This window comes from Pongo pygmaeus, chromosome 1 (assembly GCF_028885625.2).
Source record: "Pongo pygmaeus isolate AG05252 chromosome 1, NHGRI_mPonPyg2-v2.0_pri, whole genome shotgun sequence".
In the NCBI taxonomy this organism is placed as follows: domain Eukaryota; kingdom Metazoa; phylum Chordata; class Mammalia; order Primates; family Hominidae; genus Pongo; species Pongo pygmaeus.
Genome location: NC_072373.2, coordinates 94,457,826 through 94,481,164, shown reverse-complemented (window position 1 = coordinate 94,481,164; position 23,339 = coordinate 94,457,826). Strand labels below are relative to the sequence as shown.

General features: G+C 42.6%; 1 protein-coding gene and 2 non-coding genes across 4 annotated transcripts; all 3 read right to left on the bottom strand.

Moving 5' to 3' along the window:
• Positions 1-1,435: 1,435 nt before the first annotated feature.
• Positions 1,436-22,652, bottom strand: KHDC4 (KH domain containing 4, pre-mRNA splicing factor). 2 transcript variants are annotated; one of them, XM_054458272.2, is made up of 14 exons: positions 22,540-22,652; positions 21,839-22,055; positions 17,669-17,797; positions 17,253-17,332; positions 15,115-15,167; positions 14,686-14,849; positions 13,642-13,853; positions 11,633-11,693; positions 10,147-10,204; positions 9,661-9,914; positions 5,620-5,793; positions 4,748-4,860; positions 3,993-4,084; positions 1,436-2,717 (listed from the first exon to the last, which is right to left on the bottom strand). In XM_054458272.2, exons 1-14 carry the CDS (start codon positions 22,575-22,577, stop codon positions 2,518-2,520), a joined length of 1,845 nt encoding a protein of 614 aa, XP_054314247.1. In that variant the 5' UTR covers positions 22,578-22,652; the 3' UTR covers positions 1,436-2,517. The 2 variants fall into 2 exon arrangements, with proteins under 2 accessions (XP_054314247.1, XP_054314250.1); XM_054458275.2 differs by having other exon boundaries at positions 1,436-4,084; positions 4,748-4,832; positions 22,540-22,651.
• LOC129023835 (small nucleolar RNA SNORA42/SNORA80 family) lies at positions 8,188-8,324 on the bottom strand. The gene has a single exon (XR_008496943.1). It is a non-coding gene; the product is annotated as a small nucleolar RNA SNORA42/SNORA80 family (small nucleolar RNA).
• LOC129023871 (small Cajal body-specific RNA 4) lies at positions 13,970-14,098 on the bottom strand. Its single transcript, XR_008496962.1, has one exon. It is a non-coding gene; the product is annotated as a small Cajal body-specific RNA 4 (non-coding RNA).
• Positions 22,653-23,339: the final 687 nt, after the last annotated feature.

Sequence of the window (23,339 nt, the reverse complement as noted above, 5' to 3'; positions counted from 1 at the left end):
GGACACTTAAATTAACAACTTACCGAGGGTTGTTTGCTGCTTGTGGTGAAAAAAAAAAAAAAAAAAAAACCCGAAACTAATTTGACCCAATGTAATGAGAGGAAGGGAGGACAGGGGCACCCCCCAAATCCTCCTAAAACACAGGATTTCAGTCAAGTATACCGGGGATGACTGCTTCATAGGAGAAAGATGACTTTCCTAAAGGAGCGGCCACAATGACTTTGGCTTTGAAACCTAGATTCATTCTCAGAAACCAGATGTTCACAACACTCCCTAATCAGAGTTCTGTATGTATTTTGAACACGTATAAGGCACACAAAAACTTGTTTTAAATAAATGTACCACACTCTGGCAGGAAAGAGAGCTTTGAGTTAACAGCGGCCTTGAGTTAAAATACAGAACTGAAGCGAAGCCACTATAACCATATTCCCCTCTATTTAGGTAGCACAGGTGCTAGAAGAAACTGACACTGGAAAATTGTTTTCATGCAGCTCTGCCTACCACTGTTCTTTTCAAATGTCTTTCTGGGCTGGGCGGGCACGGTGGCTCACGCCTGTAATCCCAGCACTTTGGGAGGCCGAGGTGGGTGAGTCATGAGGTCAAGAAATAAGAGACCATCCTGGCCAACATGTAAAACCGTCTCTACTAAAAATACAAAAGAATTAGCTGGGTGTGGTGGCATGTGCCTGTAATTCCCAGCTACTCGGGAGGCTGAGGCAGGAGAATCACTTGAACCCGGGAGGTGGAGGTTGCAGTTAGTTGGCTGAGACAGTGCCACTGCACTCCAGCCTGGCAACAGAGCAAAACTCCGTCTCAAAATAAAAAAAAAAAGTCTTTCTGGCCAGGCGTGCTGGCTCACGCCTGTAATCCCAGCACTTTGGGAGGCTGAAGTGGGCGGATCACTTGAGGATCAGGAGTTCAAGACCAGCCTGGCCAAAATGGTGAAACCCTGTCTCTACTAAAAATACAAAAATTAGCTGGGCATGATGGTAGGTGCCTGTAATCCCAGCTACTCAGGAGGCTGAGGCTGGAGAATCACTTGAACCCAAGAGGTTGCAGTGAGCCAAGACTGCACCATTCCACTCCAGCCTGGGTGACAGAGACTCCATCTCAAAAAAAAAAAAAATGGCTTTCCAAGAATAACATATTTCCTTTAAAACCTGCTTCATTCATAAAGTCCTTTTAATACCCTGTTAAATAAAGGAGGGTTAAAATATGAAAATGGAAAATATCCAGCATAATAATTCTTAACATTTTCATTTGAACTTTAAGGGTACATTTTGCAGTTACATAACTCTTGGAACTATATGCAAACCTTGGGGTCTGTATATGTATTTTTCTGGTAATGTTATAGTTGTATTGTGCTATGAATAAAAAAGTTTATGAATTTTAGTGTATGGATGGGTTGTGGAAGAAAACAGAGAAACCACAAGCAGAGTATTTATAGATTTATTTATAATGAAATTATGGTCTAAATATTTACAACATATAGGAAACCAGAGGATAAGTTTATACAAAGCCAGCCTGCAAAGTATTCAAATGTGCAAAAATGACAGTTCAATATCTCAAACTATTCCTGGTTCAGCAGACTAGCTCCTTCACTTTCACACATCAATATTTGATACAAAAAAAGTTCTTTTGGCAAAACCTGTAATGCCAAGAAAAAGGACAAGTTGCAATTTCAGTCATTAAGTCCAAAATCCTATAGCCAGCAGTCAGATCTCTCTATTTTAGCTGCAACCAGTTCTGGGAGAGAGAGACCACTGTATTTCATTTCTGTGATGAGTTCTGACCAGTTTTAGTCAAGAAGTTTTCTCTGACCCAGCTGAAGACAGGATCTTAGAAGGGCAATAAAAACAGTAATGGCTATGAGACCAATGTGCCTGAAGGTGCCAGCTTTGGATCACCCCAGTTAAAAAACACAATGAAAAAATAACTTCATTTTCCTATCCAGGATCCAGCTATATCCAACAGTTTTAAATGAGACAGCATTTTCCAAAACAGAAATAATCCAAAACGAAACAGGGATGCAGATCTATCAGAATTAAATACTGAAAAGGACGGTCTTAAAATCATTTCCCCACTAATAAATAGTAAGGCCCTGTTTGTAACCAGTTATATATCAAAATTGACCAAACAGTAGTAAAATACAAATAAAACTTCCTTTATGTCAGAATTGGGGCTATTCATTTGGAAAAGGCTGACCAGGTCAAATGTGTATGGGAACAACCCTGTTAGGATGCTTTGTTGGACAAGCACATTTCACCAACTGTTAAAAAGCCTCTGAGATAAATTTGTGATTCTAATTAAATTTTAACAGATTCTATGCCACCGCAGAAATAAGGATTTTTGTTGTTGTTATTAAGGAACCCCTTTAAGAAAGGGGGGTACTGAATCTCTAACTTCTGCAAAGGTCCAAGATGGTTCCCAGCACAGGCCCCAGAGTCTTGTTAAATCAAATGCATGCATTATTGCTAAGAAGAGTCACTGAGGGTCAAAACTCTGTTCCACTGTTTCCTAGGGAGCCATCCAGAATGGCATCTGTTGTTTAGCTCGTGGTTGTGATGAAGGATATTGGTATCCCAAACTCCAGCCCTGTGGAAAACTACTTGCATTTTTATGACCTCCATGTTCCTCCTCTTCATCAGATGAATCTGCAGCATAAGCCACCAAGCCAAATCCCTTCTCTGTAGTTTTCATCTTCTTGGCTGGATAATCTAGAATAGAGAAAAACAACCCCAACCCCATCCCCACCAAGGGAAAAAAAAAAATACCATAAATTCGTTAATTAAAAAAAAAGATGTTAATTTTAAGTGGTTAGTTGGACACCATTTTGAGGTCACAGGGTCAATGGTCACCCAAAAACGTTGAAGATCACACGAAAAACAGCACCAGCATCAGCAAATGTGAATCCACCAGAACCATGTAAGAAAACAGAGAAAGAAAAAAGAAACACAAAAAAAAGAAAAAAAAGAAAAAAAGGAAAGTTAGCAAGTGAGTCTCTTGAGGGCTGATATTTCACCTTTTAAAGAGTTAAAAGAAAAGAAGTTAAGAAAAGAAAAAAACGTATTTTCTTCTGTTCATTTTTATGAGTACAGGCAAAGAACAAAATATCCCATGTACCTCTACAGGATTTAGAGTTCTGGAATGCTAAAAAGCAACATTTTCCTAACAGCCACAAACTGACCAAATAGAGCTATAAGGGGAGGTGTGGCTCAGCTCCCAATATAAAGCAAAATCAACCTTTATTAAGTCCGTATCAGATGACCTCCTGGTATTCACACAACATAGGCAACAGGATTTTGAAATGACCTACCACTCATTAGTATTCACTGGTGCTATGTATAAAATAAGTCGATTAACTCTTTTCTAGGTATACGTTGGTTGGAAACAAAAGGTTGTCTATATACAATTTTTTTAAAACTATTTTCTCTGTCTCGACACACGTTGGTTGGAAATGAAAGGCTGTCTGTATACAATTTTTTTTAAAACTATTTTCTCTCCACACACGTTGGTTGGAAAGGAAAGGTTGTCTGTATACAATTTTTTTAAACTATTTTCTCTCTCTCGACACACGTTTGTTGGAAATAAAAGGTTGTCTGTATACAATTTTTTAGAAACTATTTTCTTTCTTTCTTTGAGACAGAGTCTCACGCTATTGCCCAGGCTGGAATGCAGTGGTGTGATCTCGGCTCACTGCAACCTCCACCTCCCAAGTTCAAGCGATTCTCCTGCCTCAGCCTTCCAAGTCGCTGGAATTACAGGCATGCACCACCATGCCCAGCTTAATTTTTCTATTTTTAGTAGAGACGAGGTTTCACCGTGTTAGCCACGCTGGTCTCAAACTCCTGACCTCAGGTTATCCGCCCATCTTGGCCTCCCAAAGTGCTGGGATTACAGGCGTGAGCCACCGCGCCCGGCTGAGAAAACTAATAGTTTTAGACCAGCCTTAGTTAGTCACTCCCCTGTTCCCCCAGCTACACCACACTCACCATGGCTCCCTGTTAAGGTCCCAGACCCATTCCTTTCATCGGACTCTGTTTTTATTCCAGTCACTGGAAAGGCTGGTGGAGGCATCAACTGCCTATTGAAAAACAAAATGAAACTTTCTTTCAGACAATTTATATTTTCTTAACTTATCCAGTGGATTAGAAGTGCAATTACGTCTGCAGACAATCCTTCAAATTCATTTTAACCATTAATTTCAACCCCTTCCACCTTCCCCCAGCCCCTTTATAAAAGTATAAGGCCTGTCTACACAGCAACTGCTATGACAAAAATCGAATGAACTGTTATAGAAAGATATCAGCTCCTTTCTTATGAAGGTTAATATACTAACATAAGAAAAGAAAATTCAAGCACTGTGTGGCAGGCTGAACTCCCACATTCATGTACTTCCATCCATGATATTCTAATGACTCTAAAGTAGCAAAAATAGCTGAATTATATAACATTTCTGTTACTGTCTACCCTTAGGAAAATGGCTAAGATGCAGACAATGGAAGTCAAGAAAGATGTCTGAACAAGTAATAAATTATTCAAAGCCGAGTATAACTGCTTCTAAGTCTGTAAAAGTCCTATCATTATATTTTACTTCATTGCATCAATTACAACAAACAGAAGCATATTTGATTCAAAGATTTCATTTCAGTTTCAGAATACTTAAGCTCATAGCAATGATCATTACTCTCACTAATGGTGCAAACAAATAACATCTGAACACATTTGCCTAATTATTCCAACTTACCTGTCCCTCTCTCTCTCTTTGCCTGAGGAACTTGCTGGCTTCGATCCTGCACCTTCAATCTCATTCTGACTGGAGAAGCCTGTACCTAAATTAGTCATATGAATGGGTCCATGCTATGAGCAGAAAAATACAGTGGCATTAGCAAATCTACAACTGCCGTATTGACTTTAGCTCCTTAATGTAACTGTCAAGTGCCTCATCTTTCTGATAAGTTGTAGTAAGTTAAACTACTACAAAGCTCTTTGGGATTTGCTGTGTAACTGTAGTCAAAAGTAGGGATTTTTTTTTCTCTATAGGACTTGGACAGGGGTGTTATAATTCATTATGCTATCTATGGCCTGTTTTTAACTGACTGCCCATAGCTCCACTAGTTTCTATAAACCTAGCTAGAAATTATAAAAAAATGCTTTGGTTTAAAGAATGATTCAAGGATTCTGGCAAAATGGAAAGGTACTTCTGATAAAATTGCACCAAAACTACAAATTAAGAATCTTTTTAACTTTAGTGGCTAACTTTACAATTACATGTACAGAATCACTCCTTTTCTAGCAGTCTTGAGGGGTGGGGAGACTGAAGGGAGATATCACTCTCTTTTTTAGGTGGAGGGTAAAAGAGAGAGCACCATTGAAAGCCAAGGTTTTAAATACAAACCACATACTGGCAGATCAAGAGCTTTGAGTGAAATGTATAAGAAAGTAAGAACTCTCAGAGGCTTTCAAGAGTCTGTTGAATAGGATAAAAAACCTAACCAAAATGAATTCCAGAAAGCAGAAATCCTAGTACTGGGAGAATGATGTGAATTTATCTTTTTTAAGGGGAGAATACAGTAGAAGAATAAGATGAAGATAGGAAAACAGGGTATTTTATTTAACCTGGTATCCAAGCAGTCCAGATTCCCGTTCATCTGGTAGCTCCTCTGTGAATCGTCTCTTCTGTGCCTGGGGCTGACTTGGGAGTGGGGGCTGGGGCTGGGGCTGGGGCTGGGGGCCAGCAGGCAAGGCAGTTTTGACAGGAGCAGCAGGAATAAAAGGACCACCCATCGGACTCTGGGACCAAAACAAACCAAGGAAGAAAAAAAGTGTGAGAATGCCCAAGGAATAAGTAAACAATGATTACAATATACTTTAAGGATCAATAAGTATCATATGAATTTTGCATCTTCAGGTCCTTAGTTTCCTTCATGTATAATTTGGTAACAGTATCACCTAGCCTTCTCACCTTCATCCTAGGGAAACATGAAATTGACAACCTATATACAGTGCTTTGAACTTTTAAGAAAACTCTGTTATGCATTTGGGCTACTAGGAGCAAACATGACCATTAACAAACAGAACTCCAACCACTGACAGTCAACATGATTAGCTTTCTGTAATAAGCTTTCTGTTATTTATAAATGCTGCTAATGCTTGTGGAAGAAGCAATTTCATCTTTCACTCCCTTAGTTATTACTAAGTTACTATGTCAAGATTAAGTCTAATGTTTGAAGATGTTGTTCCAAAAAGGAATAAGGGGTATCAGAAGACAGTATGTATTACAGAAGAATAGGCAGGTCTGAAGAGAAAACTCTAAACAGCCATGCGTTGCTTAGCAATGGTAATACGTGTTTTGTTTTGTTTTTGAGACAGAGTCTCAGTCTTGCTCTGTCTCCCAGGCTGGAGTGCAGTGGTGCCAACTCGGCTCACTACAACCTCTGCCTACCAGGTTCAAGCGATTCTCTTGCCTCAGCCTGCTGAGGGACTATAGGCACGTGCCACCATGCACAACTAATTTTTTTTGTACTTGTGATCGTCTGTCTCAGCTTCCCAAAGTGCCGGGATTAAAGGTGTGAGCCACTACGCCGAGTGGGAATATGTTTTGAGAAACGCACTGCAAGGCGATTTTGTCATTGAACAAATGTGTACTTATACAAACTTAGATGAAATTAGCCTACTACACACCTAGGCTATATGATATGGCCTACTTCTTCTAGGCTACAATCCTGTATAGCATATTACTGTACGGAATGCTGTAACACAATGGTATTTGTGTATCTAAATGTAGAAAAGGTACAGTAAAAATATGCTACTATAATTTTATAGGGTAAGCATCATATGTGCAGTCTATCACTGACTAAAACGTTGTAAGGTGGCTGACTATTAATAACACAGCTAACATTTATTGACAGATTGGATCATCTTACTTAATCCTTGCAAACCTCTGAGATTTTTATCACTGTACCCATTTTACATCTAAGGAAAACCAAACCCTAGACAGGTCAAGCTACATCCCAATATCACACAGCTCAAAAATGGGAAAACAAGATCAACCCTGTCAATCTAATTCTAACTCCCAGTTTGTTTGGTTTTTTTTTTTGAGTTTTGCTTGTCACCCAGGCTGGAGTGCAGTGATGCGATCTCGGCTCACTGCAACCTCTGACTCCTGGGCTCAAGCAATTCTCCTGCCTCAGCCTCCCAAGTAGATGGGATTACAGGTGCCCGCCACCGCGCCCAGCTAATTTTTGTATTTTTAGCAGAGACAGGGTTTCACCATGTTGACCAGGCTGGTCTTGAACTCCTGACCTCAAGTGATCCACCCGCCCCAACCTCCCAAAGTGCTGGGATTACAGGTACATGAGCCACTGCGGCCGCCTTAACTCCCTGCTTTTAACCACTCTGCTGTATTGCTTCCCAATTACAAAGGACTGACCCTCAAAAGTAGAGACCTACAGAGCTGTCTAAATATAAAAATTAAAATAATTTTGGCCAGGCACGGTGGCTTATGCCTGTAATCCTTGCACCGTAATCCTAGCATTTTGGAAGTCCGAGGCCACGGATCACCTGAGGTCAGGAGTTCATGACCAGCCTGGCCAAAACGGTGAAACCCCATCTCTACTAAAAATAACAAAAATTAGCTGGGCGTGGTGGCATGTGCCTGTAATCCTAGCTACTCGGGAGGCTGAGGCAGGACAATCACTTGAACCCAGGAGGTGGAGGTTGCAGTGAGCCAAGATCACACCACTGCACTCCTGCCTGGGTGTCAGAGTGAGATTCTGTCTCAAAATAAAATAAATAAGGCCAGGCATGGTGGCTCACGCCTATAATCCCAGCACTTTGGGAGTCTGAGGTGGGCGGATCACAAGATCAGGAGATCGAAACCATCCTAGCTAACAAGGTGAAACCCCATCTCCACCAAAAATACAAAACAATTAGCCAGGCGTGGTGGCAGGCGCTTGTCGTCCCAGCTACTCGGGAGGCTGAGGCAGGAGAATCCCATGAACCTGGGAGGCGGAGCTTGCGGTGAGCCAAGATGGCGCCACTGCACTCTAGCCTGGGCGACAGAACGAGATTCCATCTCAAAAAATAATAATAAAAAAAATAAGTAAAAATAAAATAAATAAATAAAATAAAATAAATTTGACTAGGGACCACGAATAAAATTTAGTTCATAGCTTTTTTGTTATACACTGTGCAACCCCCTTCAGTGCTCACAGCCCACAGGTAAGGGGGCTGGGCAATGGTTCGAGGCTGCCATTTACTCTGGCATGGGTACACTATGAGAGGCCCACAGAGAAGGACCCACCATAAATCCATTACCATGCTCTCATTAAGTCTCTCCCCTGCCTCCAAGACCACTATATAATCCATCCAGATTATTATCCGGACATCTACTCTTTTCCTAAAATTCTACTTTCATGATTTAAGAAATTGTGGCCAGGCGTGATGGCTCACACCCGTAATCCCAGGACTTGGGGAGGCAGAGGCAGTTGGATCATGAGGTCAGGAGATCAAGACCATCCTGGCTAACAAGGTGAAACCCCATCTCTACTAAAAATACAAAAGAATTAGCCAGGCGTGGTGGTGGGTGCCTGTAGTCCCAGCTACTTGGGAGGCTGAGGCAGGAGAATGGCGTGAACCTGGGAGGCGGAGCTTGCAGTGAGCCGAGATGCGCCACTGCACTCCAGCCTGGGCAACAGAGCAAGACTCCGTCTCAAAAAAAAAAATTTTTTTAAGTATACATTTCTTAAGTTATAAAAGAAACACACCAGCATTTATAATCCTTACGTTTGAAAAGTTTATATATCTCTTACATACTGTTGCTTTTTTTAATTTTTTTTGAGACACAGTCTCACTCTGTCACTGAGGCTGGAGTGCACTGGCACCATCTTGGTTCACTGCATCCATGACCTCCTAGGCTCAAGGGACCCTTCCATCTCAGCCTCTTAAGTAGCTGAAATACAGGTATGTGCCACCATGTCCAGCTAATTTTTTTGTAGAGATGGAGTCTCACTATGTTGCCTAGGCTGGTCTCAAACTGCGCTAAAGCAATCCTCCTGCCTCGGCCTCTCCAAATGCTGAGATTATGTTTCCTTCTAAGATTTGAAATGCTAACTCAGTTCCAATCACTGAAAGGTGTGGTGAAGGTAGCCCCATTCTCCTTGAAGACTTTGTTAACACTGCAAAGGTAAGGTTAGGCAAACAATGGCCAAGGGTATGGCAAACTATGACTGTGGCCTGCCACCTGTTTTGTAAATAAAGTTCTACTGGAGTACAACAGCTATGCTTATTCATTGAGGTATTATCCATGGGCTGCTTCTGCACTACAACCACCAAGTGTGATAGTTGTGACAGAGAATGTATGGCCCTTAAAGCCTAAAATATTTGCCATCTGACCCTTTATAGCAAGTGTGCCCACCATCCCCACTTTGTAAACAGCTATTTGGTGTGCAAGACTTGTGAAAATATAAACTTTAGGATGACATACACACATACACACTAATCCAAAATATTCAGGTAGGTTGTTGGTAGGAACACAGAAGACAGTAGGAAAAAGACATTCCACATCACATGATTTATTTCTGGAATGCCACTACTTCCCCTCTTTCCCCAGTTTTTCCTAAATTCAGTAATATGTTGTTGCATATCCTGACATCCTACCTGTCCAGTGCTAGCTGGAGGCTGCACTTGTGTTATCGGGTATTGTGTTGGCACAGGTGGGACTCCAGTAGGTAATGCCGGCAAGACTCCAGGTGCTAATGAAACAGCTGGTGGCACTATGCTTGGTACTCCGTAGGGAGGTTGAACTGGCTGCTGAGGAGGGGGAACAACAGGGTAACCAGACTGATAGCCATTGGATGGATAATATGGTGGTTGAGGAGGGACACTACTTATAGCAGAGGGTTGTGTATAGCCTGAGGGGGAAGAAAAAAAGTGTTTAATCAGCTGCAGCAGAATGAGACAATTTAGCTGAATATTAAACTTAATATCTAGGGAAGAAAAATACTGAGGCATGAATGGCTTTCCAAATTACCCTAAATTAAAGGGAACATTAATAGTGCCCTGGCACAGTCTAGCCTCAAGTATCATAGTTACACATAACTATCACTAGCAAAATATTTTTTAAACACTTCAAGATGTACACACCTGGTAAAGGTACAGCAGTATTAATCTGATTCACAAATCTAGAGTATTCAGCATGAACCTGAAAGAGAGGGGGAAACAAATTAACATGGGACAGCCGAAGCTGTGCATTTACAAGGGTCTGATTACATAATTCTAGGACCAAAGCCATTAGGAATTAAAATATATCTACCAATGTTCCAATCAAATTTAAACTTGTTTAACCTACATTTTTTTTTTTTTTTTGTGAGACAGAGTCTCGTTCTGTCACCCAGGCTGGAGTGCAGTGGCGCGATCTCATATCACTGCAAGCTTTTTTTTTTTTTTTTTGAGACAGTCTCACTCTGTCATCCAGGCTACAATGCAATGGCGTTGTCTCAGCTCACTGCAACCTCCACCTTCAAGGTTTAAGCGATTCTCCTGCTTCAGCCTCCCAAGTAGCTGGGACTACAGGCGCGTGCCACCGCACCCAGCTAGTTTTTGTATTTTTGGTAGAGATGGGGGTTTCACTATGTTGGCCAGGCTGGTCTCGAACTCCTGACCTCGTTATCCGCCCGCCTTGGCCTCTCAAAGTGCTGGGATTACAGGCATGAGCCACCACGTCCAACCCACCTCAACATTTTAATAAGGCAGATCTATAAATTATTAAGCCAATTTTGGGAATTAGGAGCACAAATAATCCTAAATCCCCTAAACCATACTCAATTCTGGGGTATAAAATCATTTAGAAAGCCACAGAAATTAAGTAACTAGGAAATTTCCAAGTTGTTAGTATAACTGGTGAGACCTCATTCATTCACATTTACTGGGTGACTTTTCCTCAAGGAGCTCACATTTAGTGAGGGTTTAGTATTTTCCTCATACTTCCTTCCTATATATTATTAAGTCCATAACCTCAAGTACCAACAAAGATGGGAAACAGTCAAGAAAATTATCCAGTACAAGGGTTGGTAAATCAGGTGATACGTACAAAAGTAAAAAAACAAACAAACAAAAAAACCAACCATGAGCTATCCAATAAGGCACCAGAGAACACAAAGTTGAACATATTCAGTTCAAAACCTGATTTCCTCTAAGTGCTATAAAGACAGTCCTAACGTTTAACTTTTGGTTGTTTATAGAATAAAAAGAATGCATAATCAAATGAGCAATCATCCCCCAAACATGTCTAACTGGTTTTAAATTATTATAGCTCTACCCTTACTTCAGACTGGAGTTACGCTAATACAAGCCAAAGAAAACCAACACAATGACCAGGTGCTAGGAGAGAGGAGAGGCATGGGATGATTTCTCTCTCAAAGACTCCAGAAGGAACCAATTCTTCCAGCACCTTGATTTCGGACTCTGCTTCCTGGACTGTGATAGAATAAATTTGTGTTATTTTAAGCCACCCAACTGCCATAACTTGTTATAGCAGTACTAGGAAACTAAACAGGTGAAAGAAATGGCTAAGACATACTCCAAAATGGCAATTGCTCTTCTGAATGAGTATCAGACAAATACAACTCACTGTTTGCAAAAGATTCTCACAAAGCTTCTTGGCGGCAGCCAGGCCTTCTGGTTTGGGGTGACTGCAAAGAAATAACCAGGAATTCAAAGGAGAGAAAAATAAATAAAAGATGCAGAATTCTGCTTTCATTTTTCATGCTATTTTACAAATCTACATTAATACATTCACTGTAGCTCAAATCTAGGCCTCTGAAAATCACAAAACAGAAACACAAAACGTAAGTCTTTCAAGATATAACTACTATCATTACCACAAATATTTTATTAGTCTTTCTCTGAGTAATGGTACTTCTTGATATAAAAATGTTTAAAGTTCATAAAATTACTATAAAATGTATTAATATTGACATAGGTTTAAATGAAAATTATTTCAGACTTATCACAGCTCACTTTAAGATTTGCTTTTTTTTGGCCGGACGTGGTGGTTCACGCCTGTAATCCCAGCACTTTAGGAGGCCAAAACAGGCAGATCACGAGGTCAGGAGATCGAGACCAGCCTGGCTAACACGGTGAAACCCCGTCTCTACTAAAAATACAAAAAATTAGCCAGGCATGTTGGCGGGTGCCTATAGTCCCAGCTACTTGGGACGCTGAGGCAGGAGGCGACAGAGTCTTGCTCTGTCGCCCAGGCTGGAGTGCAGTGGCGCCATCTCAGCTCACTGCAAGCTCCGCCTCCCGGGTTCATGCCATTCTCCTGCCTCAGCCCCCGAGTTGCTGGCACTACAGGTGCCCGCCACCATGCCTGGCTAATTTTTTTTGTTTTATTTTTAGTAGAGACGGAATTTCACCATATTAGCCGGGATGGTCTCAATCTCCTGACCTTGTGATCCGCCCGCCTCGGCCCTGAAAGTGCTGGGATTACAGGCAAAGATTCACTTTTGTACAGACTTGTACAAAACCAAAGGACTTGAATACTAAAGAGACAATTCCGTCTCCTAATTCAATAATTTCTCTTTTTTTTTTTTTTTTTTTGAGATGGAGTCTTGCTCTGTTGCCCAGGCTGGAGTGCAATGGCGCAGTCTCAGCTCACTGCAACCTCCGCCTCCGGGGTTCAAGCAATTCTCCTACCTCAGCCTGCTGAGTAGCTGGGATTATAGATGCTTGCCACCACACCTGGCTAATTTTTGTACTTTTAGTAGAGACAGGGTTTCACCATGTTGGCCAGGGTAGTCTTGAACTCCTGACCTCAAGTGATCCGCCTGCTATGGCCTCCCAAAGTGCTGGGATTACAGGTGTGAGCCACCACGCCTGGCTTTTTTTTTAAGACAGGGTCTCACTCAGTCACCCAGTCTGGAGTGCAGTGGTGCAAACACAGCTACCTGCAGCCTTAATCTCCTGGGCTCAAGCCATCCTGCCTCAGCCTACTGAGCAGCCGGGATTACAGGTGTACACCATCACACCTGGCTAATTTTTTTTTTTTTTTGAGATGGAGTCTCGCTCTGTCGTCCAGGCTGGAGTGCAGTGGCACAATCTCGGCTCACTGCAAGCTCCACCCCCCGGGTTCACGCCATTCTCCTGCCTCAGCCTCCTGAGTAGCTGGGATTACAGGCGCCTGCCACCACACCCGGCTGATTTTTTTTGTTTTATTTTTAGTAGAGACGGGGTTTCACCTTGTTAGCCAGGATGGTCTCCATCTCCTGACCTCGTGATCCACCCGCCTCGGCCTCCCAAAGTGCTGGGATTACAGGTGTGAGCCACCGTGCCCGCCCAATTTTTTAAAATTTTTTGTAGAGATGGGGTTTCGCTATGTTGCCCAGGCTGGCCTCAAACTCCTGGGCTCAAGTGGTCCTACGCCTTGGCCTCCAGAAGTGTTGGGATTACAGGCATGAGCCACCGTGCCCCAATTCTACAATTTCTTTAACTAATTATAAAGTAATTACTCCTAGCATTTACCTAAATCCCTTGTTACTATTAATTACACCCAGTTTTCTCTTGCTCCTTCTGAATCACTCCTGACTGTACCAACAAGTTGACAAGAATTCACATGTCCCCTGCCCTATCCATCCATACCTGATGTAAATATACATAGGTTCAAAAGCTTCTCGGCCAGATGCTGGCTCAATGCAGCCTGAACCTTTGCCCCGTAGGAAGACTTTGGCACCTGTTTCAATCTGAATGTGCTGCAAATAGGAGCAGCCTGGACCTTCCACCTTCTCCTTGACATTAAAAGTGGGTACAGCATGTTCTAGACCCACAAATAATTTATCTTGAACATAATGCATCTGTAGGAAGAACAGAATACTTCAGATTAAACAGAGAATATATAATTAAATCCTCAATCTTTGAAATAAGTCAATAAGAAATTATAGCAAAGACAGTCTCCTGTAAAACTGGGGTAGAGTGTTGGGTAGTACAGTCAGCCCTGTGATACTCTTCAGTGAAGGCTGCTCTCTCCAACCCTTTTTTCTAGGAGGAATGTATCAGCAAAGTCTTGCTTCATCAGACTCAGCCTTCTTAGTCCTCCAGTTGTCATCAAGTTTACAAATACAAATTAAAACCACTAACTTCAATATGTACAACATGTATACCTTCTGCTCTATCAATCTCCTTTCTAGAATATATCAATATGAAGAGATGTGTGATCAGGTGTTCATTATACCATGGAGAGCTGGATAACACACTAACAGAATACCTATGGCAGGTAACTTTTGGGAATGGAATTTGGAATTTCACAATTTTTTTTTCTTTATATGTATTACTTGGCACTTTTTTTTTTTTTTTTTTTGAGATGGAGTCTTGCTCTGTGGCCCAGGCTGGAGTGCAGTAGCATGGTCTCAGCACACTGCAACCTCCACCTCCCGGGTTCAAGCAATTCTCCTGCCTCAGCCTCCCACGTAGCTGGGGTTACAGGCGCCTGCCACCATGCCCGGGTAATGTTTGTGACGGGGTTTCACCATGTTGGTCAGGCTGGTCTCAAATTCCTGACCTCAAATGATCCACCCACCTCGGCCTCCCAAAGTGCTGGGATTACAGGAATGAGCCACTGTGCCTGGCCAGCACGTGTCATTTTTATAGAAATGATAACGCTATTAATGATCCCTCCCCAAAACATACCCCTGACTGGAAGGGAGGCTTCTGGCTAACAGCTGGAGACAACTGAGCGATGGGTGCTGGCTGGTGATAGACAGTTACTGTTGCACCATTAAAAGTTGGACTTGTTCCTGTGGCAGCTTTTACCACTCCATTGGTGATAATTTCTTTGATCCGGTTTACAGCTCCTTGGAAAAACACAGACAGCAAAACTGAATGGAATGAACTGACTAGTGCCCAGGCAGGCCAGTTTTCAATTACTCACACGTAAATCTGCTTTATACGTTACCCAAATATGCGGCTCTCAATCCCTCTAAACTCCCATACAAATTCGTGTATAGTTCATGAACAAGGGTTAGAACAGCCATCAGGGACACTTTGCCAACTTGCTATACAGAGCCCTGTACTTTGCTCTTCACAGAAAGTGCTACGTAAGCCAAAAACATTACTTACTGTCCACTAATTCCCGTGTCTGGCCCTGAACATGAAGATATAATGGACGATCCCTATAAAGAGAAACAAAAAAGGATGATCTCAGTGTGGTCAAAACCATTTTTTGGAGTCAATTTGTAATGTTTCAAGCTTCCAAATAACCAAAAGAGACTATATACATTAGAAGGGTTTTTGCTAGCTAATGTCTCAGAACATGCTTTAACAGCTGGGGAAAAAATAAACTTCTTGATCTTAAAAGTCAACTGGCCCACAGATTTCAGATCAAATCTGTTCTTATGGATTTACTACCATTATTTTCCAGTCTATTGAGATAACCCAATATTTAAGAACAGAATTCCTTTTTGCTGGTTGTCTAATAGGTTATAAACAAATGTGGTCTCGTCTATCCAAATCAATGGGGCAAGCTGGGTGCTGTGGCTCATGTCTGTAATCCCAGCACTTTGGGAGGCTGAGGTGGGCAGATCACATGAGGCCAAGAGTTTGAGACCAGCCTGGCCAACATGGCAAAACCCCATCTCTACTGAAATTACAAAAATTAGCCGGGCATGGTGGCACGCCTGTAGTCTCAGCTACTCAGGAGGCTGAGGCACAAGAATCACTTGAACCCAGGAGGTGGAGGTTGCAATGACCCAAGATCATGCCATTGCACTCCAGCCGGGGCAACAGAACGAGACTCTGTCTCAAAAAAAAAAAAAAAAAAAAAAAACCCACACACACAAAAAAAATTAAGGGGGAAAGATTGATCATGCATATAGAGAAACCTCTTAAGGCCCACATCAACTGATAATTTAGATTCTAAATGTGAAGAGGACTTAAATTATAATAAAGTGATCAATAACTATACACAGTTAATAAAAAATAGCAGGTAAAAATAACTTTTTAAAGACAAAGTTCAAAACAGCAACCAATACATACAGAAAGTTTAAATACATTCTTGGGGCTGGGCACGGTGGCTCATGCCTGTAATCCCAGCACTTTGGGAGGCCAAGGCAGGGGGACCACGCGAGGTCAGGAGTTCGAGACCAGCCTGTCCAACATCGTGAAACCCCATCTCTACTAAAAATACAAAATTTAGCCAGGTGTGGTGGCGCATGCTTGTAATCACAGCTACTCAGGAGGGTGAGGCCAGAGAATTGCTTGAACCCAGGAGGCAGAGGTTGCAGTGAGCCGAGATGGCGCCATTGCACTCCAGCCTGGGCAACAAGAGCAAAAACTCCATCTCTAATAAATAAATAATAAATAAATAAATAAATTCTTGGCTTGGGGTAGGAATTAAATTTTGCCACCTTATTTTGTGTAGTTTAAGCTAATGTTAAAAATGTTGCATTTCCTAAGTACCTATCAACTGACAGTGAAGAGAAACTCAAACACTGAATGATGGAAGGAATGAAATGAAACAGATTAAGTCTTTACCTGAATAATCACAACCTATAACCATCATAAAGACAAAAAAAAAAAAAATGAGCCGATTTGTGAGGGGAACTATTTCCACAGAAAAAAGTTAAGAAGTATATACATGGCCGGGCGTGGTGGCTCACGCCTGTAATCCCAGCACTTTGGGAGGCCGAGGCGGGCGGATCACAAGGTCAGGAGATCAAGACCATCCTGGCTAACACAGTGAAGCCCCATCTCTACTAAAAATACAAAAAATTAGCCGGGTGTGGTGGCAGGCGCCTGTAGTCCCAGCAATTTGGGAGGCTGAGGTAGGAGAATGGCATGAACCCGGGAGGCAGAGTTTAAAGCGAGCCGAGATCATGCCACTGCACTACAGCCTGGGCAACAGAGCAAGACTCCATCTCAAAAAAAAAAAAGAAGTATATACATTATTTCTGCAGATCATATGTGACAGAAAGAAGAAAAAAAGTATATACATTAAATGTTAGTGGTATCTTCTTTTACACTTTCCTATAATTTGTTTCCTCCAATAAAAACATTAAATGTGAAATAAAAGTCCAAAAACAACTCCCAACATCTTGTATCTGTTTGATATCCAGAATTCTGCTATAGAGTGTGCACACACATACCCCTCAAACCTCGAATCAAATATTGTGTACACGTATTACCTAAGGATGAAAAACATGAGGCTAATGTGAGTCATACACCCAACCCTTCCATAAACAAAATAAGAGAATACACACCCTGGTCCCACTTTGGCTTTTTCCTCAGTTGTCATGAACCTCCCTCGAGTTGATACTGCAGCCCCACTAAGTCGGCTGATCTAAAAAAGGAAATGTTCAATTAAAAAAAAGTGGCAATTGGTTGATTTCAATGGCAGACAGATTTTCTTCCCATTCATTCATTCAACAAAGTAAAGAAGGAATAAATTCTCTCCTGTATCTGAAATTTTGATTCCATGGTTTCTTACTCAAACCAACCCAGAGAATTCATTTATATCCATTTCATTATCTTCCTCTGAAGTTAAATTAAACCCAATCCTGACTTTAGAGACTATGACCCAAACCCACTAATAAATACCTGACGCCTGTCTATTTAGAGGTCTTCTTTATCTTAATCCACTCACCACCTTCCCCAAAGAGTCTCAATGCCTCCTCACCTCGTCTTGAGTCTGTCCTCGAGTCAGCAAATTCCTACATGTGAGAGGCACATCATTAATTTCTACTTCAGCTACCACCAGGTCATCCTTGCTTTTATTGTTAGTTAGGCCTTTGCCAGGAGCCTGAAGCTAGAAAAAAGACAAATTAGATTAAAAAGTTTTTATGATGAGATGAAGTCTTCTGTTTTTTTATTTATTTACTTTTTATTTTTTCATTTTTTTGAGATGGAGTCTGTCGCCCAGGATGGAGTGCAGTGGTGTGATCTCAGCTCACTGCAACCTCCGCCTCCTGGGTTCAAGCAATTCTCCTGCCTCAGCCTCCTGAGTAGCTGGGATTACAGGTGCGCACCACCATGCCCGGCTAATTTTTGTACTTATAGTAGAGATGGGGTTTTGCCATATTGGTCAGGCTGGTCTCAAAAGCCCGACCTCGTGATCCGCCCGCCTTAGCTGCCAAAGTGCTGGTATTACAGGTGTGAGCCACTGTGCCTGGTCTATTTTTTTTTAATTTTTTTTTTCAGATGAAGTCTCACTCTGTCACCCAGGCTGGAATGCAGTGGCGCAATCCCAGCTCACCACAATCTCCGCCTCCCAATTTCAAATGATTCTCCTGCCTCAGCCTCCTGAGTAGCTGGGATTACAGGCATGAGCCACCAAGCCCAGCTAATTTTCGGATTTTTAGTAGAGATGGGGTTTCACCGTGTTGGCCAGGCTGGTCTCAAACTCCTGACCTCAGGTGATCCACCCACCTCGGCCTCCTAAAGTGCTGGGATTACAGGCATGAGCCACTGTGCCCAGCTGAGATAAAGCCTTTTAGTCATCCAATGTACAACTATCCTTTCCCAAGTCCTACACCTCCCTACCCTTCCCTTCATTTGCCTGTAAACACAGTTGGTCATTCTTCATAAACGAATTAACAAGCAAACAAAAACCTCACTAAAATGACACTAAATAAAGTCAATAATAAAGTCAATCTGCTTGAAGGCCACAATCAAGATTTCTCTGTGACCTTGGCCCTATGTGCATTTTTATGACCACCTAATTACAGAAGCTCTAGGGACTAGAAGCTACAACCTTCAAAAAGAAAATTAAAGGGCCAAGTTATGATACTCTATAGCTCAGTTAGTTGGCTGTACATGGAGTAAAACATAATAGAAGGTAGAGGAGCAATGCATACAACACATATACCTCATGCATACAATAGGAAGTTGTCTTTGTGCCACTCCTATAATCCTAACATAAAATCCAACTAATTCCATCCTTGTAAAGCTCTCAAAAACCCTTAAATTGTATCTAACTAATCATTCCTCACTCTATTACAGAAGAACAAAGAAGAATGAAAAGCCAGTAAGATGGTAAAACCTGATCCGGTTTCTTTCAATTTAAACTACAAGGAGTTCGTGACCAGCCCGGTCAACACGGTGAAACCCCATCTCTAGTAAACACAAAATTAGCCAGGTGTGGTGGTTCATGCCTGTAATCCCAGCTACTCCGGAGGCTCAGGCAGGAGAATCGCTTGAAGCTGAGAGGCAGAGGGTGCAATGAGCCGAGATCACGCCATCACACTCCAGTCTGGGAAAACAAGAGCAAAACTCTGTCTCAAAAATAAATAAATAAATTACAAAAAAAGGCTGGGACCGGTGGCTCACATCTGTAATCCCAGCACTTTAGGAGGCTGAGAAGGGTGGATCGCTTGAGCCCAAGAGTTTCAGACCAGTCTGGGTAACATGGCAAAACCACATCTCTACAAAAAATACAAAACATTAGCTGGGCATGGTGGCATGAGACTGTAGTCCCAGCTACTCAGGAGGCTGAGGCAGCAGTAAGCAGTGATTGCGCCACTGAACTCCAGCCTGGGCAACAAAGCAAGACGCTATCACAGAAAAAAAAAAAAAAAAAAAAAGAACGAATGAACAAACGAACCAAACAGGCTCATGCCTGTAATGCCAGCACTTTGGGAGGCTGAAGCAGGGTGGGCAACCTGGCAAACCCATCTCTTCAAAAAATAAAAAAAATTAGCCGGGCATGGTGGCATGCGTCTGTAGTCGCAGCTACTTGGGAGGCTGAGCCTGGGAGGAAGAGACTGTGCCACTGCACAGTCACTGCCTGGGCAACCAAGCCAGACCCTGGAACCACAGGCATGCACCACACCTAGCTAATTGTTTTTGTATTTTCTGTAGAGACAGGGTTTCACCATGTTGCCCAGGCTGGTCTTGAACTCCTGGCCTCAAGTGATCCACCCACCCGCCTTAACCTCCTGAGTAGCTGGGACTACAGGGGCCTATCTCCCCAACCTATGTCTAGAAAATCTGCTCAAGGTAAGATACTGTCGTTTACTTTGTGCATTAAATACATTTTTAAAATGTGGAGGCAAAACTAAATACAAACTTAACAATATCACCTTACCTTTATTTAACCCCTTATAGTATTCATTTACATTATCATCTCAATGAATCCTTATGGCCGCCTCTAATAGTACTTATCAATGTTGTCTAAGAGAACTTTTGGTGACAGGGGTTCTAGTCTATCAGTCCAATATGGTAGCCATTAGCCACATGTGTCTCTTGAGCACTTGACAGGTGGCTAATGTGACTAAAGGTCTAAATTTTAAATTGTATTTTGGTTTTGCTTTGCTTTTTGCTTAAACAACAGGAATTTATTGCTCACAGTTATGAAGCCTGAGAGTATTTAATTATTTTTATTATTTAGACAAGGTCTCACTCTGTTGCTCAGGCTGGAGTGCAATGGCAAAATGACAGCTCAATGCAGCCTCAAGCTCCTAGGCTCAGGTGATCTTTCCACCTCAGCCTTCCAAGAATCCAAGAAGAATTACAGAGGAGCTGGGACTACAGGTGTGAGCTACCACACCCAGCCCCTTAATTTTAATTTAAATTGCCACATGAGACTAGTGACTACTGCACTACACAATGCAGGTATATATTACCAACGAGAAAGCTGAGTTTCATTATGCCAAAGCCATGTAACCAGTAACTGTGGATTCTGGGTTTTCAGGTTTTATGATTCTAAATCCAGTGTTTATGTATCCTGCTGAGATCAACTACCTAAAGATTATTATTTTAAGAAAAAAAAAGAGCTTAAACGATTCAATCAGTATTAAGAATCTTAATATACAAGGAGCATTACATCTTTGTCAAGATGCTTTTAATTTTTCCTCATAAACCTTAGAAATGGATGACTGACTCACACAATCTTTGCAAACAATAGGCTGCGCATGGTGGCTCATACCTGTAATCCCAGCACTTTGGGAGGCAGAGATGAGCCTGGTCAACATGGTGAAACCCTGTCTACTAAAAATACAAAAAAAAATTAGCCGGGCATTGTGGCATGCACCTGTAATCCCAGCTACTCGGGAGGCTGAGGCAGCAGAATCACTTGAACCCAGGAGACAGAGGTTGTAGTGAGCCGAGATCACCCCACTACTGCACTTCAGGCTGAGTGACAGAGTGAGACTCTGTCAAAATAAATAAATAAATAAATAAAACCCTACAGGTTCTAATTAGAGATGACACTATGGGGCTCACTTGAATTACCTGAACTCTTTTGACTTCAGGGAAAAAGCACATATATTAAAAACATGTTATGTTGCTTTAAATGACTATGGAAATAGAGCTTAAGTTCACCTAAGTGAACAAGGACAAGACAAGGTATTTGGTCCATAAATGTAATCAGCTCAATCAAAAATGCCTAGTAAATATGTATTTGTAACAAAATGTCTTCTGGAACATTCCAAAACTAAATGATCTCTCAACTACTACATCCATTTATCCTTTACTAACACAAATTATTATGTGATTACAGGATAACAACTTTTTTTTTTTTTTTGAGATGGAGTCTCATTGGGTCGCCCAGGCTAGAGGGCAGTGGCACAATCTCGGCTCACTGCAACCTCCGCCTCCCGGGTTCAAGCAGATCTCCTGCCTCAGCCTCCTGAGTAGCTGATTACAGGCGCGCACCACCATGCCCGACTAATTTTTGTATTTTCAGTAGTGACAGGGTTTCACCATGTAGGTCAGGCTGGTCTCAAACTCCTGACCTCGTGATCCACCCGCCTCGGCCTTCCAAAGTGCTGGGATTACAGGCGTAAGCCACCGCGCCCGGCAAAACAACTATTAAATTCACAATTAGTGGAGACTCTTCAACTTCAAATACCTTCTCAGAAGCACTCTGAGTTGGTTTCAGCTTCCCTTTTGCCATGAGCATGGCATTGATCTTGGCAGCCACAGCAGCAGCAGCATCCAAGGCTCCTGAAGGAGCAGCTGTGGTGCCCCCAGGACTTCCCCCACTGCTGGTGACCTCCCCACCTGGGGCCGCTGGCGGGAGGAAGAGAAGTGGGGCTGGAGCTGGTTGGTCCCATTTGCTGCGGCGCCTACGTGGAGAAAAAGGAAAACATTAGGCCCCAAAGCTTTCATATATGTTATTCTTTCCTTACTACGCCTTAGCACCCCATTTTCCCTCTATTATATTCCATTTACACCTCCGAATCACCTTCCAAATCTAAAACTCCCCTCTACTTAATTATTGCTATATTTAACAAACCCCCATTTTCAACCCTTCCCCCAAAACCTTTCGTTTCTACTGTCACCTATATCGAAAGATTCCACGCTATCCTACACGCTCTCGTTTACGCCTTCCCCTTGGCTCGCCCTTCCAAAAGTCCCCGTTTGCCTCCTCCTTCGGATCCCCGCCGGCCCTTTAAGGGCCCCAGGCCTGCTCAAGATCCTTCTCCCCAAACGTCCAGCCCTTTACTTCCCACTTAAGGGCCCCTCCACCCTATACGCAGCTTCTCAGGGTCCCTCCGCCTCTCCTGCGCCCCAGTGCTCGCTCCGATGCCCTCGCCCCTGAAGCCGTACCCGCCAGCTCCAGGATGTGTCGCGCTCCCCGCGGACATGGCGACCGGTTCTACTCAACCACCCGCCAACTACCCGACTACCACCTCCTCGTCACTTCCGCCCCCAACGCTCTTACGCACAGCCTTTTCCGGTCGTGAGGCCGAGCGGTTCCGGTGAAAATGTCGATTTCGATTGGACTCTCGATGATTTAAAGGCATCTAGCGTTTCTGAAGCAGGTAGGGTGTGATCTTCCGGGTTGCGCCTTACCCTTAAGAAAGATGGCTGCTATGCCTACTATAAATGCGGAATCGGGGCTAGCCGAATCCATCTTTATCGTGGGCATGTTGTTAGACTAGAAGGCAATATGCATGAGTCAGGAGATTAAACAGGTTTCTCCTCAAATTCCGCTACGTTTGTGTTGAGTCCTAGTTTCTGTCTGGGGAGACAGCCTTCCCGCGGCTTTTGCCCGTTTCACGTTTCTGTTACTTAGGAAAAGGAAAAGGATTCGTTGCAAAGATAATTTGGAGAATTTCTGTTTGTTTGCTTCATTTCTGTGCACCAAGCAGGGAATATAAAAATAAAAAGATGAATAAGCCGCAGGCCCTGCCATTCTAGTACTCTCAATGTGGCAAGGCAGGTACGCAGGCAAATATGTATGATAGAGTTGTATATTAAGCAAAGGTCGAAGAAGATAAGCTGCTCATCTTGCTGGAGCGTTTAAGAATGGGATGCAAAAAAGCCGGTTGAGTGCTGGAGAGGCGATCAAGCGTAGGTTATGGCGCACCCTGTTCTGGGATCTGTGTACTTAACGGTTGAGCTGG

Bases quoted from the DNA above. Each gene is read 5' to 3' on its own strand.
- KHDC4 (XM_054458272.2), bottom strand. From the start codon at position 22,577: ATGTCCGCGGGGAGCGCGACACATCCTGGAGCTGGCGG. The intron at 22,056-22,539 runs GTACGGCTTCAG...TTCTCCACGTAG, and splicing joins ACACATCCTGGAGCTGGCGG to GCGCCGCAGCAAATGGGACC. The intron at 10,205-11,632 runs GTGAGTTGTATT...CCTCTCTTTCAG, and splicing joins GTGAGAATCTTTTGCAAACA to GTTCATGCTGAATACTCTAG.